This window comes from Hemicordylus capensis, chromosome 1 (genome assembly GCF_027244095.1).
Source record: "Hemicordylus capensis ecotype Gifberg chromosome 1, rHemCap1.1.pri, whole genome shotgun sequence".
In the NCBI taxonomy this organism is placed as follows: Eukaryota; Metazoa; Chordata; class Lepidosauria; order Squamata; family Cordylidae; genus Hemicordylus; species Hemicordylus capensis.
The window spans coordinates 231,735,024-231,749,502 of record NC_069657.1 but is presented as its reverse complement, the minus strand read 5'-3'; the positions used below and the strand labels follow the sequence as shown (position 1 = coordinate 231,749,502).

The 14,479-nt window shown below is 43.5% G+C and overlaps 1 protein-coding gene across 10 annotated transcripts in view; it reads right to left on the bottom strand.

Moving 5' to 3' along the window:
• The window catches only part of USP40 (ubiquitin specific peptidase 40), a 104,445-nt gene that overhangs the window by 11,664 nt on the left and 78,302 nt on the right, over positions 1–14,479 (bottom strand). For 9 of the 10 annotated variants that reach the window (XM_053284031.1, XM_053284037.1, XM_053284032.1 and 6 more), the window contains 4 exons: positions 12,791–12,885; positions 8,251–8,369; positions 1,628–1,693; positions 1,227–1,437 (listed from right to left, as the gene is read on the bottom strand). In XM_053284031.1, coding sequence (XP_053140006.1) covers positions 1,227–1,437; positions 1,628–1,693; positions 8,251–8,369; positions 12,791–12,885 — 491 coding nt within the window. The remainder of the gene's footprint in view (positions 1–1,226; positions 1,438–1,627; positions 1,694–8,250; positions 8,370–12,790; positions 12,886–14,479) is intronic. The other variant, XM_053284033.1, reaches the window with a different exon arrangement.

Below are 14,479 nucleotides of genomic sequence, written 5' to 3'. Positions count from 1 at the left end.
TAAAGGATTGTGAAATCCCATCCCCAGATCTCTCTTTTACCCTGGAAATTTTCATTGGTAAAAATCTGGCACTGCTCTAGTAGACATTGTTTAGACAATGTGAAATTATATTCTGAATCCTATGTGTAGTTGGGCAGGGCTCAAACTGCACAATGTTGTACTATACAACTAGGGTTTTCAGGACCTCTCCCCCTGAAACTAGGGTTTTCAGGAGCAACTAGGGTTTTCAGGACCACTATCAAAGATAGTGGAAGTAGTTTCTGTTTGCTTTGTGGCCTTAACAAGGTTATTCTAGTAAAGAATTATTTTTGTCACATGGAGGATTGCAATGATGGACTTCTTCCCCCAATAACTGCAAGGATTAGAGACCTTCAGCCTAGTCTCTGCTTTTAAGAGACAGGAAGAATGTTTTGGCCTAAGGCACTGCAAAAGTCCTGCTTTTCACAGCTGAAGGCAGAAATGATCTGGGGGCAGGGTCATATAAACACGTGAAGCTGCTTTATATAGAGTAAGATCACTGACCCACCCAGTGCTGTTTACTCTGACTGGCAGCAGCTCTCCAGGATTTCAGACCGATCTTTCCCAGTCCTGCCCAAATATGTCAGAGACTGAATTTTGGATCTTCTGCAATCAAAACATGACCGCTTTCACTGCCTCCTGATATGAGCAGCTCTGTCTTGACATTGGTTTTATTTTGTGTTACTATCATCTCTGTTTTTGTAAGTGGATTTTTATCATTTTATTACGTCACATTTTATGAATGGAGACATTAGAAATAAGATACATGCTCAATAACTGACAGAACTGTTGACAATTTCATTCCTTCCTTCCGTTCATTCAAAAGAAGTTTGTTGGAAGATATTTTCAAGTCAATCCAACCCACTGTGTGGAGCTGTCCTCCCTACTTCAGATGTGCCATCCCTGCCTAAACAGCAGAAGCTGGGCTACTCATGTAAAATTCAATACAGGCCTCAATTGTGAAGTCAATTCCCCCGATCTTTTCCAGAGAATCAACTGTGCAACTGAGGCCTACGTATGGTGGATTTTATATGCACAGGCCAAACCTGAACATGTTGTCCCTAGATTTATGTATTGGGCGAGGGTAGTATTGTATTGTGGGAAGGCGGGGGTTCACTCTGCTCCATGTAAGCTCACTGCGAAATACTTTCCACGCTGGCCCACTATAATCTCATGACCCAAGTTCTCTCTGTCATCTCTTAGCTTACCCAGCTACTTATTGGCATCCATTCAAACTTATCTGGGAAATATTTAGCAATTTCAATTTTCTCCACTGGCAAGGAATAGTATGCAGCAATTCTTTGTCTCAGTGCAGATGCTGTACATTCTTTGGAGATATCCCATATCAAATCCACAGGATGATAATAATCCCGTTCTCCTGGTATGCCCATCTGCACCCGCAGTAGCAAATCCTTGGGTCTGTGAGCAGAAACACATAATGCAATTATTCTCACAATAATTGCCTGTATAAATATCAGAGGTTCTCCAAATCTTTTAAATAAAAAATCAGAAGCAAGAGCCTAGAGAGATGAAGAGATGAAATGATGGAGATGAAATGAATATCTTAGAATGATTTTATCAAAAAGCTGTTTTGATGCTAAACTCTTACCCAAGATTCTCTTCCTTGTGTAACAATTCTATACAAATTTCTGTTCTGCTTCCTAGCTTGAGTTCACTGGAAAAAAGGAAAAAAGGAAAAAAGAAAAAGTTATACATTTTAAAAGCTAGGATTTTTAAAATTTCAACTTAAATACTGCCAACTCTTTTATCCGTGGGTGGAACTTTGAATGGATTGCCTCCTGCAACGTTTAAAAAAACTATTCTAGATAGGAGCCAATGAAATAAATTTCTTTAATTTATGTCTTTAATTTATTGTTCAATTTATATACCACTTTTCATTAAAATAAACTCAAAGCAGTTTATAATATAATTAAAGCAATGCATAATTAAAATATAAAGGATAATTTGCAAGGAAGCCTGCGACAGTTCAGAACCACAAGGGAAGTAACACTTTATTAATTTAAAATATTTATATCCTGCCATTTCATCCTACCATCAGACAGTCATGGCAGCTAAGAACAACAGAAAAATATAATAGATAAAATATTTTAATAAACCAGGAGGAATTAAAAGTCAGGAATCCATCATGCTGTAAGCATGCTGGGGGAGAAATGTTCTTTATTTGGAATTTAAATTTCCTCAGAGAGGTGCCCCCCCCCAGGATCTTTCAGGGCAGGGATTTCCATAGTCACAGGGGAGCACTTTTTCTCCCATGCACCCACCTGCTGCACCTTTGCTGATGGCAGGACATGAAGCAGAGCTTTTCCTGATTAACCAGTTGGGCAGGTGGACAGGCTCATGTAGGCATAAGAACATAGCAGCCCTGCCGTATTAGGCCCAAGGCCTGTCTATCCAGCATCTTGTTTCACCTCAGTGGCCCTCCAGTTACCTCTGAGAAGCTCTCAGGCAAGAGATGAGGGCATGCCTTCTCTCCTGCTGCCGCCCCACTGCAACTGGTATTTAGAGGCATCTTACCTCTGAAGTTGGAGGTGGCCTATAGCCATCTGACTTGTAGCCATTGATGTACCTGTCTTCCATAAATTCTGTGGCAGAGAATTCCATCATGTGCTGTGTGAAACACTGGTTGCTTACCTGTAACTGATGATCTGGTATTGATCCGTTGCTGCTCATAAGGATTGGGTTCTGAGGGACCTCACGGAAGGATGAGCTAACTCCTCACAGTGTCCTTTCTGCCCTGCATGTGTCTTTGTTTCCATTGGTATTGGCAGTCTGAGTGCCATTTTCCTCTGTTCCTGGATGACCACCATGAAGTGACTATCAGCCGTTGAGTTAGGTGCTGTTCTTCCTTCCTTTCTCTCTTTTCTTCCCCCCGCCTTTTGAATATAGGTGGCTACTGCAGCAGGGTGGCTAAGGGAGGGTCTTATGAATGGCAACAGATCACTACCAGATTATCAGTTACAGGTAAGCAACCTGTTTATCTGGATCATGATCTGTTGCCCTTCATAAGGATTGGGCGACTAGCTAGCTTCCCCTTTAGGAGGTGGATGCAATAGACCCAGAAGCTGCTATGGCAGCACCCGTTTCAAAACACTTCTCCAAAAATTAGCCTGCACTGCATTACTGAAATCTATAGAAATGGTTGCTGAGATGACAAAGTTGCAGCTGCACAACTGTTCTCTATGTCCCTGACAGGTGCGCTGCCAAGGAGGCAAAAGCCCAGGAGCAATGGGCTTTTATAATCCATGGCTGTTGAACATTCTGCAGTTTATAGGTGAGCAGAATTAATTCCACCAGCCAATGTGATAGTCATTGGTGGGATATAGCCCATCCTTTCATTTCATTTCCGTTGTCTTTCGAGAAGACATATCCTCGTATCCAAGGAATGAAGATACTCTTCCAGTGGTGTGGTTGGATTGAGGAAAGTGGTAGGAAATATAACAGTTTGGTTTAAATGGAAGTCTGTTATGGTTTTAGGCCTAAAGTCTGTGTCTAGTCTCATGACAACCTTACCAGGATACAACAGTGTATGGCGTGTCAGTTCATGAACCCTTTTTGCAGTTGTAATTGCAATTAAGAATGCAGTCTTCAGTGTCAGATATTTTAGTGTGGAGTCCATTAATGGCTCAAAGGGGGCTTCAGTCAGAGTTGAAAGACTCCATTGTTCAACGGTGTTGAAAGGCATCCCCCAGAAAGGCCTTCCCTATCCCTGCCCATGAGCAATAGCGAGGGCACTTCCTGTTTTTTGCTGTTGCGAACATATCCATATCTGGTTGTCCCCACAATCTGAACACTGGAGTCAGGTACTGATGATTGACCTCAAATTTGTGATGACAGTTCAGGAGGTTGTTGAGATTGAGACAATCTGCCTGCATATTGTCTGCTCCCCTTATATGTATGACCAAGGGGTATGTTTTGTGCAGTATGTACCAGTTCTATATCTGCATGCTTAGCACAAACAATGATCGGGACACAGTTCCACCCTGCTTGTTGACATATGCCACAGCAGTTGTATTGTTGAGCTGAAATTGAACAGCTGTGCCTTGCAGAAGTGGTTGGAAAGCCTTCAGAGTCAGAAACACTGCCAGCAGCTCCAGGAAATTGATACGTAATGTCTGCTGATGGTGGGTCCACACTCCATGGACTTGATGTCCCCTGCAGTGGGTACCCCAGCCTGTTAAGGAGGCATCTGTAGTTACCCATTGAGTGGGTTCTGAAGGTTGGAAATGTACCCCTCCTAGCAGATTCCTCTCTAGCATCCACCAGCAGAGAGAGTGAAGCACAGGTTCTGGCTGTCCACACTGGGGCTAAAAGTCCCGAGATACCACATCTGAAGTTTACGCATCCTCAGTCACGCATAGGTTATAGTCATATTGCAGGAGGCCATCAAGCCAATCAGTCTTTGAATGAGATATGCTCTCTGAACTGGGTTGGCCAAATATTGAGTAATCAGGGCACTGATATGCAGATACCTTTCTATTGGCAGGAGTACCCATTTGGTTTGAATGTCCAGTACCGCCCCAATGTAGGCTATCCACTTTCTGGGCTGCAGATGAGATTTCTCTACGTTGACCTGCACACCAAGTTTCTGCCCAACACATAATGGACTTATGAAAGTAACTCTTCTCTGGTTTGTCCTGCCAGGAGCCAATCTAGATAAGATTACACCACAGGCCCCTAGTCCATGCCCATCGCTGCCAAACATTTTATGAAAACTCTCGGGGCTGTGGCAAGTCCAAAGGGGAGCACTTTGTATTGGAATATCTGGTCTCCGACTGTGAACTGCAGGTACTTCCAATCATTTTTCTGGATCTTTATATGGAAGTACGCATCTTTTTAATCTAATGTTGCCAACCACTCCTCCCTGGTTAAGAGGGGCAGTATGCTTTGCAATGTCATCATCCTGAATTTGCATATGCCTATAAAGAGATTCAGATTCCTCAGATCCATAATTGCCCTTATTCCACCATCTCTCTTTGGGATTTGGAAATAACGGGAATAAAAGCCCTGCATCATCTGTGCCCTACTGCACTGGAGCAATAGCATCTTTCTCCAAAAGAACCTGTACTTCCTCCTGCAAAGTCAGTTCTTCTGCTTCTGTCCAAACCCCCTCGGTCTTTGGTAAGGCTTGTATTGATGCCTGAAATCCCGTTTGTCTTGATGCTTGTAAGTATCACATTGTCAGCAGAATGATCTATTTTGTGATGTCGAGCAGGTGGATGTAGAGGTACTAGTGAAAGTTTGGGCAGTATATTTAGACTTCTTTAAAGATTCCATTGTATTTTTGCTAATCAGGCCTTTCTCATCAAATCCCAGGGCTTCTGTACGCTCTTTCATATCCAGCTGCAAAGTGGTTGGCCGCAGTCAAGAATGCTGCCGAATATCAACTGCTGTAGCCATTGCACAGGATTCTATCTCCGCCAAGTGTTTCAACGTGCTCAGTTGTTGTCTAGTGATGGCTGTTGACTTCACATAAGTGTCCTGAAAGTTGCTAAGAATTTGTTCAGGTGCCAGCTCTGTGGAGCCCTGTAGAAGAGTATCCCATAACAAGTGGTTGTATTTCACTTTCATAGTTTGTGATCCTGATTGCTAAGCTGGCAGTGGAATAGCACATCTAATTTTTCTGCCCTCTTTTTCAGCTAGGGTTGTATGCCTATGATCTAACTTCGAAGATGACACACAATCTATTACCAATGAGTTTGGTGATGGGTGCTTGAGCAGGTAGGAATTGTCCTCTTCCTGGATTCTGTATAGCCCCTCCAGGCAATTAGAAGTCAGGGTGGACATCTGCAGCACCTCCCATGCTGATTGAGCAGCATGAGAGATGACTGGTAACTTTGGAAGAGCCACAGGCTGAGATGATTTCGCTGAAGCCATCATGCTATAAACAAGGTCCTTGACCTCTGTGCTTGGGAAATGGATTTCGCAGCCCAATGCCTCTGCCATCTCAGTCAGATGGATGTGGTAGGCCTTCATTTCCTCAGAGGGAGAAGGCCTGGTTGGAACATCTGATGGGAAGGGTCAGAGGTTTGTGGTTGATTGCACCTCAGAGTGGGTGCAGTTGGAAGTTCAGCTCGACTGGATTTCGTCATTGTCGTGGTAGGCAAAACATGCTGTGTCACAACAGCCGGTGGGACCCGCAACAGCTGCGGGTTTACCAATTGTTGGCCAGCAGAGTCTGTGCTGTGTGAGGCGGCTGATGCACCTGCACATGCTGAGCAGCTCTCTGTGCTTTCCATAGCTGGAACTCGGCATAATCATCTGGTAGAGTCAGAGCCGATGCATGTTGATATCCACATATATGTGCAGTGGTGCACCTACCTGATTTTGGCACTCAGACTGCCAATGCTGCCGCCTGCTCAGCTCACCCTGCATCCTCGCACATGGTGGCTAAAAGTACAGAAAAGCCGCAGTTTGATGCAGTGGGGGGCAGCGGTGGACCAGGTGCAGGGTGGTGGCAGGAGCCCTTCCCCCCAGTCTTTGGAGGCCCCCCAGACCTTGGAGGCCACAGACCAGGGCCCCAGGTTCCAGGGGTAAGAGTGCCTCTGTGTATATGTCAATACTAGCTCAGTATTGTCTTCACAGACTGGCAGCGGCTTATCCAAGGTTGCAGGCAGTAATCTCTCTCAGCCCTAGCTTGGAGATGCCAGGGAGGAAACTTGGAACCTTCTGCTCTTCCCAGAGCAGCTCCATCCCCTGAGGGGAATATCTTACAGTGCTCACACATCAAGCCTCCCATTCATATGCAACCAGGGCAGACCCTGCTTAGCTATGGGGACAAGTCATGCTTGCTACCACAAGACCAACTCTCCTCTTGAACAGGATACCCAGCCTAATGCTGGCATGTGTGCAGGTGAAAGTTGCAGGGCCAGATGTGGAGGCACAACCCAGAAAAGAGACCTCGAAACTGTCAACACCGCCATTATAGTTGCAATGGTGGGTCCTGAAATAGCAGGCTCCAACGTCAAGTCTTATATTGTTATCAGAGAGGATTTACAAGGGGACTATATCCCCAAAGGAGAGTGTGTTATTTCCCTCGACATGATCTAATCTTTGATTTGTGCTTTTTTGGAGGTACTGTCAACTCCTCTTCAGTCAATCTCCTTTTCTTTCGTTCCTTGTGTCTCTCCTCTCTGGCCATATATTTTTGGCGCTTAAAAACATCCTCTGCCGCAGGGGGGATTGGGCCCCAACCAAGGATTTAGGCTGCGCATGTGCAGTCCTCGGTGATTCCTTCGTAGTTGGGCGCCTCAATGTCGAAGGCCAGCTGCCCAATGTAGTTACGTCTCGGTGTTGGTGGACGAAGTGTGTCCTCAAAAAGAGCTGCATGCAGTCTAAGTTCTCGGTTCTTTAAAGTCTGTTTTGAAAAGGAGCAACAGATTTTACAAGCCAAAGGGCATGCTGCTCACCCAGACACATTAAGCAAGAATCATGGTAGTCTGTAGATGGTAAGGTCGCTTTACACTAGGTACAGCGCTTGGAAGTTTTCTTCTTTTCCATTGCTGTCATCCATTAGACAAAGAGGAACCAAGGCCAGTCCGAAGTCTGTTCTCACACCAAAACAATGTCCAAATAGAGTGGTCAAAATGCAATCCGAAGTCCAATAAAAAAAAGTAACAAATATTTGCTCTTCACTTTTTTCAATAGTTCTGAGGAGCTCCATGATGAGGTACTGATGCCTTGGCAGTCAGAAAGCAACTGAGGAAAATGGCGCCCAGACTGCCGATACCCACGGAAGCACAGACCAAGTGCAGGGCAGAAAGGGCGCTGTGAGAAGCTAGCTAATCCTTCTGTGAGGTCCCTGAGCAGGCACAGAACCCAATCCTTAAGAAGGGCAACAGATCACGATCCAGATTAAGTACTTCCTTTTGTTGGTCTCAAATTTCCTGGCAATCAGTTTCATGGGTTCTAGTATTATGAGAAGGGGAGACAATTCTTAAGTAGCCTGGTCCCAAGCTGGCTTCAAAAGGTCAGCCCTTTGAATTGGGTTTGAAAACTGATTGGAAATCAGCAATGCTGATACTAACACAGAATCACTTGCTCAGAAAAATATGCCCTGGTCAAAATTATTGGTAGCTGTTGCATTTTGCCCCAGCTCAGTTTTTTTCAGTGGCAACTGTGTAAATGAAGGTCCTCACAAGTTAATTTTTAAGACTAATTATTAAAAAATGCATCAATATTTAACTGAACTTAATGTTGCTCTTATGAACTTACTGGAGTTGCTGCTTATTGTTTCGTAAAAGCTTACACAGATGCTTATTTTCCATTGTCCAAACTCGGAGGAATTCTGGTAATGGAACACTAAATTCCTGAAAGGATGGCAAAGTCATCACCTAAAAAAAGAAATTGCTTTGCTAGCCAATTTAGTGCAAATACTAGCTGAAAACAGTAAAAGAGTATGTCAGTCTTCAAAATGTATTTTGTTACTTACAGAATTACAAATATAACCATAATTTACCATTGCATATTGTATCTCTTTTACCATAAGTTTACTATTTTCTCAACCTCCTTGAAGCACAAAAAAACCCTTACAGGATCCTTGCAAATAACTTTTTATGTTAAATTCTAAAAAGGAACATCATTGGTACTTCCCTCCCATGCCTCCAAACCCAACATGCAGATCTCAGGCTCATACATGCTCTTTATCACATTTAGAGCAAAATGGAGAACTGATAAGAGAGAGGCTTGCAAACCAGAGGTACGCAGGGTGGCAGGGATCTGAGGGGTCCATATTCATTGACAGACAATCGTGGTCCTGGTCCCTCTTCAGCAATATCTCATGCCATCAGTAAGAGTTTTAAGGAAGCTGGATCTGGGCACGCTCATCCTCTGATGCCTTGGATAGCAAGAGGAGAGACACTCACTAGAGGTTAAGGGGCTGCACTGGGACTGGCCTGATCTCCCCTTGAAGCAGGCTGATAGTAGCCTATAAATTATCATTTCTTCTCTCTTTTTGCCCAATCGGGAAAGGAGAGGGAAGAACACACCAGCTGTAGCTAGTCCCACTAACCAGGCTATGAACCTGTGTCCATTTGTTGTGGAAGCAAGAGAAAGACTGGCACAAGAGGACATCAGAGGTGCCTCCTAACCCACATCTAAGAACAACCCTTCTGGATCAGGCCCAAGACCTATCTAGTCTAGCATTCTGTTTCACACAGTGGCCCACCAGATACCTCTGGGAAGCCCACAGGCACAAGGTGAGGGCATGCCCTCTCTCTTGCTGATCCTCCCCTGCAAATAGTATTTAGAGGCATCTTGCCTCTGAGGCTGGAAGTGGCCTACAGCCCTCAGACTAGCAGCCATTGATAGACCTGTCCTCCATGAATTTATCTAAAAGTCATCCAAGCTGTTGGCTGTCACCACATCTAAGCAAGTTTTTCTTCAAAAGAACATGCCTTCAGAGCTCTGGAGCACTGGAGGCTCACAAATAGAGCGAACAGCAGATCTGGGATGCCGTATCTGAAAAAGAAATTTCCCTGAACATCTAGGACTTTTGGGGTGGTGGTGATGATGTTCTATACTCAATAGACATGAGAGAATGTGTACAAGTCCAAGACTCTTCAGTCTCAATGGTCCATTAGAAGCTTGGGCGGGGGTGAGAGTTACTGTCTGTCAGGCCCATCAACTCCATTTAACTAACTTCAGCTAATTGTCTAAGTTATGAAAAACGGAAATGTTCCCTGTGCTTCCCTCCACTGGCTACTCCTTACATACTAATGTATGACAAAACATGTATTTTCTTTTCATATCCTATTCAAGAATGAGGGTAGTATAATATATGCTAGTTTCACCAAAACAACAAACTGCTATCCCCGAGGCATAGCATTTCATAACAAACTGCTATCCCAGAGCCCATTTCCCAAATCAATGCAATAAACATTTTTAGTAGAGTCATCCCTTGCCAACAACAATTTTACCAACTGTGGTTTTGAGTATACACGGACGGGAAATTGTGACAGGTCTTGCCAACCGTGACGCAAGTATCTGCAGTTGGCAAGGTTTTTTCGTGATTTGGGGAGTGGTTTCAGTGATGGAGGCGGGGTTAGAGGTTTGAATTGCTCATTCTTGGTAGCCTTGCTGACCTTGCTGTCCCTTGCCAATTTAAAATGCCTTTGAGTGATTTTTGGGAGTTCAACAAATTTCCAGAGGTTTGATCTGCTCATTCTGCTTGGTGACTCTTGGCGATATTGCAGGATTTTTTAAAGCATTATTTTTATTCCCCCCTTTATTTTTAGGTCTTTTTGCAGTCATGGTTCCCCTAACCCCCTGTTTCCCATAGACTTTAATGCATCACCAACCACAAATTTGCCAATGGCAAGGTTTTGCCAGAACAGAATCCTAGCAGTTGGCTACTAAATGAATGATGACTGTATTCACTTAATACTGGAGAGTGGCAGAGCACCTGCTTTGCATGCAGAATATCCCAGATTCAACTACTGGCATCTCATGTATTAAAAAATAACTTCATGTTGTTGACATTGAAACAAAATTACCCCTATCTTTCTTATTTAATTTGATTCAGCTAAGCCTAAGAATACAGGATGATGATCTGCCTGTAACCTTTTTACCTAAAACCTCTTCACCCATAACATCATGTTTGTGTTTCAGGATGCTTGCAGATTTTGCAAAGTTAATCCATTCTACCTATCTAAGTTTGCTCTTGCTTCTCAAACATAAGGATTAGTGAAGGAAGTCTGAACCTAAATGAAAGAGGAACATAGGAAGCGGCCATATACTGAGTCAGACCATTGGTCTATCTAGCTCAGTATTCTCTTCACAGACTGAAAGCGCCAGCTTCTCCAGGGTTGCAGGCAGGAATCTCTCTCAGCCCTATCTTGGAGAAACCAAGGAGGGAACTTGAAACCTTCTGCTCTTCCCAGAGTGGCTCCATCCCCTGAGGGGAATATCTTGCAGTGCTCACACATTGTCTCCCATTCATATGCAACCAGGGCGGACCCTGCTTAGCTAAGGGGACAAGTCATGCTTGCTACCACAAGACCAGCTCTCCTTCCATAGAAGAAGAGGTTAACCATAAATCTGAATTAAAGTAATAACTGAACAATGGAAGACGTCTATGTGACCACTGTTAGGAAAATGGAAATGTTGGCTATTTCTCTCAGAATTTTCTGCTTGCTCCTGAGAAATTTTAGGCTAAAAAAGAAGAGATCCAAACCCAAATTCAGGATCCTCTCAGGCATCCTCACTTGACCCTTTTCTCACTTTATAGTTTGTACGCAAGTACAGTCTCCTTGAACTATGCTCCTTGAAACTGCTTTTCATGAAATGTTTTTTCTATGTTCAAGCCTATATATGCTGTTCTCTAGCTATATAAGTAAACTACTTATAAAAATAGTAGTTTCTCTCGAGTTCTTATCTATTTTATATTGTCATTACAATCCCCTCATGAGAAACATGAACCCATGTGCAGTGTACTTTCTCAATTGCAGCCTTGCACACAACAGTTTCCTGATACAGCTTACAGCTAATCTAAATACTGGGTGTAAGATTATTAAGACTACAGGCAATCTACAGCACTCAGATGGCTGGGATATGGAAGAGCTCAGCCTGAGAGCTTAGAGTACTGCTGCCAGTTGTAGACAGAAGGCTATATGGGCCAACTCAGTATAAGGCAGCTTCATTTGTCCAAAGGAGTTTTCTCTCACTTGAAAGCTTTCCTATTTGTTAAGGCTTAATGAGTAAAGGTCAGAAACAAAGATATTAGATTCCAACCCATAAAACCAAGTCTATAATTTCTCAAACATTACTGCCAAGTCCTTATATCCAACATATGAAAGAGAGAGAAAAGGACCTGTTAATAAAGAAGCAATAGGAAAATTCAGAGTGGCTCTTTTAAAACCAAATATCTGGTGCGAAGCCTGACTGGGTCTGTGTGTGGCCGCAGCGGTGGCCCCACTCGCCCCACCCCCCATATTTGACATCAGACGTGGGGACTTGGTCTGGCTTCCAAACGGAGCCCCGCAGTTCTGTTCGGGAGTTGGGAATCAGGCTGGCACTGTGTTAGCAGCGCCAGGCATTTAACTCCCGAAGGGGCCGCGCGGCTGGGGCTGCGCTGCATTCGCAGCTCTTCCTTGCCTTTAGGCAGGGAAGAGCCTCTCCTGGCCGCACTGCAAACGCAGCGCCAGCCATTTAACTCCCAAAGGGGCCACACGGTTAGTTAGGCTTGGGCTGGCACTGCGTTTGCAGCGCAGCCAGGAGTGGCTCTTCCCTGTCTTAAAGGCTCTTCTCTGCCGCTCCTGGCCATGCTGCAAATGCAGCAGCCATTTAACTCCTGAACAGGGGCTGCATGGCCCCCACCTGGGAGCTAAACCAGCACCCCCGTGTCTGATGTCAGATGCGGGGGGGCGTGTGTCGGGGCTGTGAGGCATGGCCCCTGACTGGGCGCAGCCTGGGTTCTTTGAACCTGTTTGCCCAATGGTGGCTCTGCCAAATATATTACTTATACATACAGCAAGATGAGAACATCCTATAACCCCTAACAAACAATTCAGATGGAAGTGCAACATGATTCTTGCAGTTAAGGACACATGAAAGGAATGATGGAGAACTGTAGGAAAGACTTCTCAACTAAAGTCTCAATAGTCCCTCTTTGTACTTACCACTGAACATGGCATCTAAGCAAATGCCATATCAGAACATACTGGAAACAGAGGAAAGGAAATTTTAAAAATAGATATTAATAGACCTTATTTAAAGAAAACACAGCAGCACACATGAACAAAAGATAACATCTAACCTGAATTTTCAGGTCTTCCAGGAAAGCTTCTTCTGAGATTTCTATACTGCCCACATAATATCGGTCCACTTCACTTTGTATAAATGTTGATGAATCTTTAAAGAACATTCAGAGTCAAAATACAAGAAATCTGGAATTTTTCAGTTACACTAATTTGCAAAACATTAATTTAGTGATCAATAATTGAGCTGTTCCAATTGATTTTCTGTTAAAACAAGTGCTGATGAGGCCTTTCATACTATCAGGGAAGTTTTCTTTTTTAGAAATCCTCCAAGTGCATTTTGGTGGTATGCAGAGCTGAAAATAATTCTAGCTAAGTTTGCAATTTCCCCCTGAACAATGGATCTGTGATAGTTTCACAGCCTCCCTTGTCCTACATTCAGTTTTCTCTTCCCTTTCTTTGTCCCAAGCAGTCCACCTTCTCCCAACTCTATTTTCTCCTGACGATTTATTATTATTTATTATTATTATTATTTCGATTTCTATACCGCCCTTCCAAAAATAGCTCAGGGCGGTTTACAAAGAGAAACAACAAATAGATAAGATGGCTCCCTGTCCCCAAAGGGCTCACATTCTAAAACGAAACATAAGATTGACACCAGCAACAGTCACTGGAAGTACTGTGCTGGGGGTGGATATGGCCAGTTACTCTCACCCTGCTAAATAAAGAGAATCACCACGGTAAAAGGTGCCTCTTTGCCCAGTTAGCATGTGGAAGCATGTGGGACTTTTGTGATGAAAGCAAACCGCTTAGAATACCTCTTCAGAATACCTCTAAAAACAAGAACACATGTTGGCAGTCTGACTGCTGGTTTTTTAAATCCCTCATTATTATTTTATTTTTATAATGTAAAAGCAATATTCATGTCAGACAAGGTAATTGACCACAGTTAGGCAGTGATTTAACTCCCTTTATAATATAAAAATGTAATTCAACATTATCAGAGGTTTTGGGGGGAGCTGCGTGTTGCGGAAACCAGCAGAACCCCAGCTGATCATGACATTTCCCTAGTTAAGGGTTTGAGATTGTTTTTGATGTGTACAAGTATTTTTTAGTATAGTTTTCAATTTGTGTTTTTGTGTGTGTTTCAGATCCTCAGAGCCACTTAAATATTGTTGAGACTGTTGTTCATTGATTAACAATGGAAGGCATTTCCCACCCTGAAGTTTATGGAGCTAAAGTAGCAAGATATGACAAGAACCACTCGCTTTGTATCATCTGTCAGAGAGACACAAATGAGGCTTTGGTGGAGAAGCCTGTTTTTATATCCTATGAAAAATTACTGAGCTTTATCAGGGAGTGTGCTCAGTATGGAGGCAAACTTTTCCTGAGATTAATATGCACCTTGGTGATGTCACATGGCAAGATCTTCAAGCAAAAAGGATGTTCGTGGCATAGAACATTTTATCAAGATACTGTTCACACCAAAATGCTCAAACATGCCAAAGAACAATATGAAAAAAAAAGGTAAAACTAAATACTGAGCAAGACCGAATACCATCCAGCAGTACTTTCACTTGATCTCAATCATCACCTTACAAAAGGGAATTGTGTTTCTTTTGTGAGAATGGACAGGGTTACAAGAACCCTTTGCATTTAGTTGCTATAGAAAATGCTGGTCAGTCACTTAAAGATGCAGCTGAAAGAAGTGGGAATGAGAAACTGCTTGTTCAGCTTTGTACATCCTT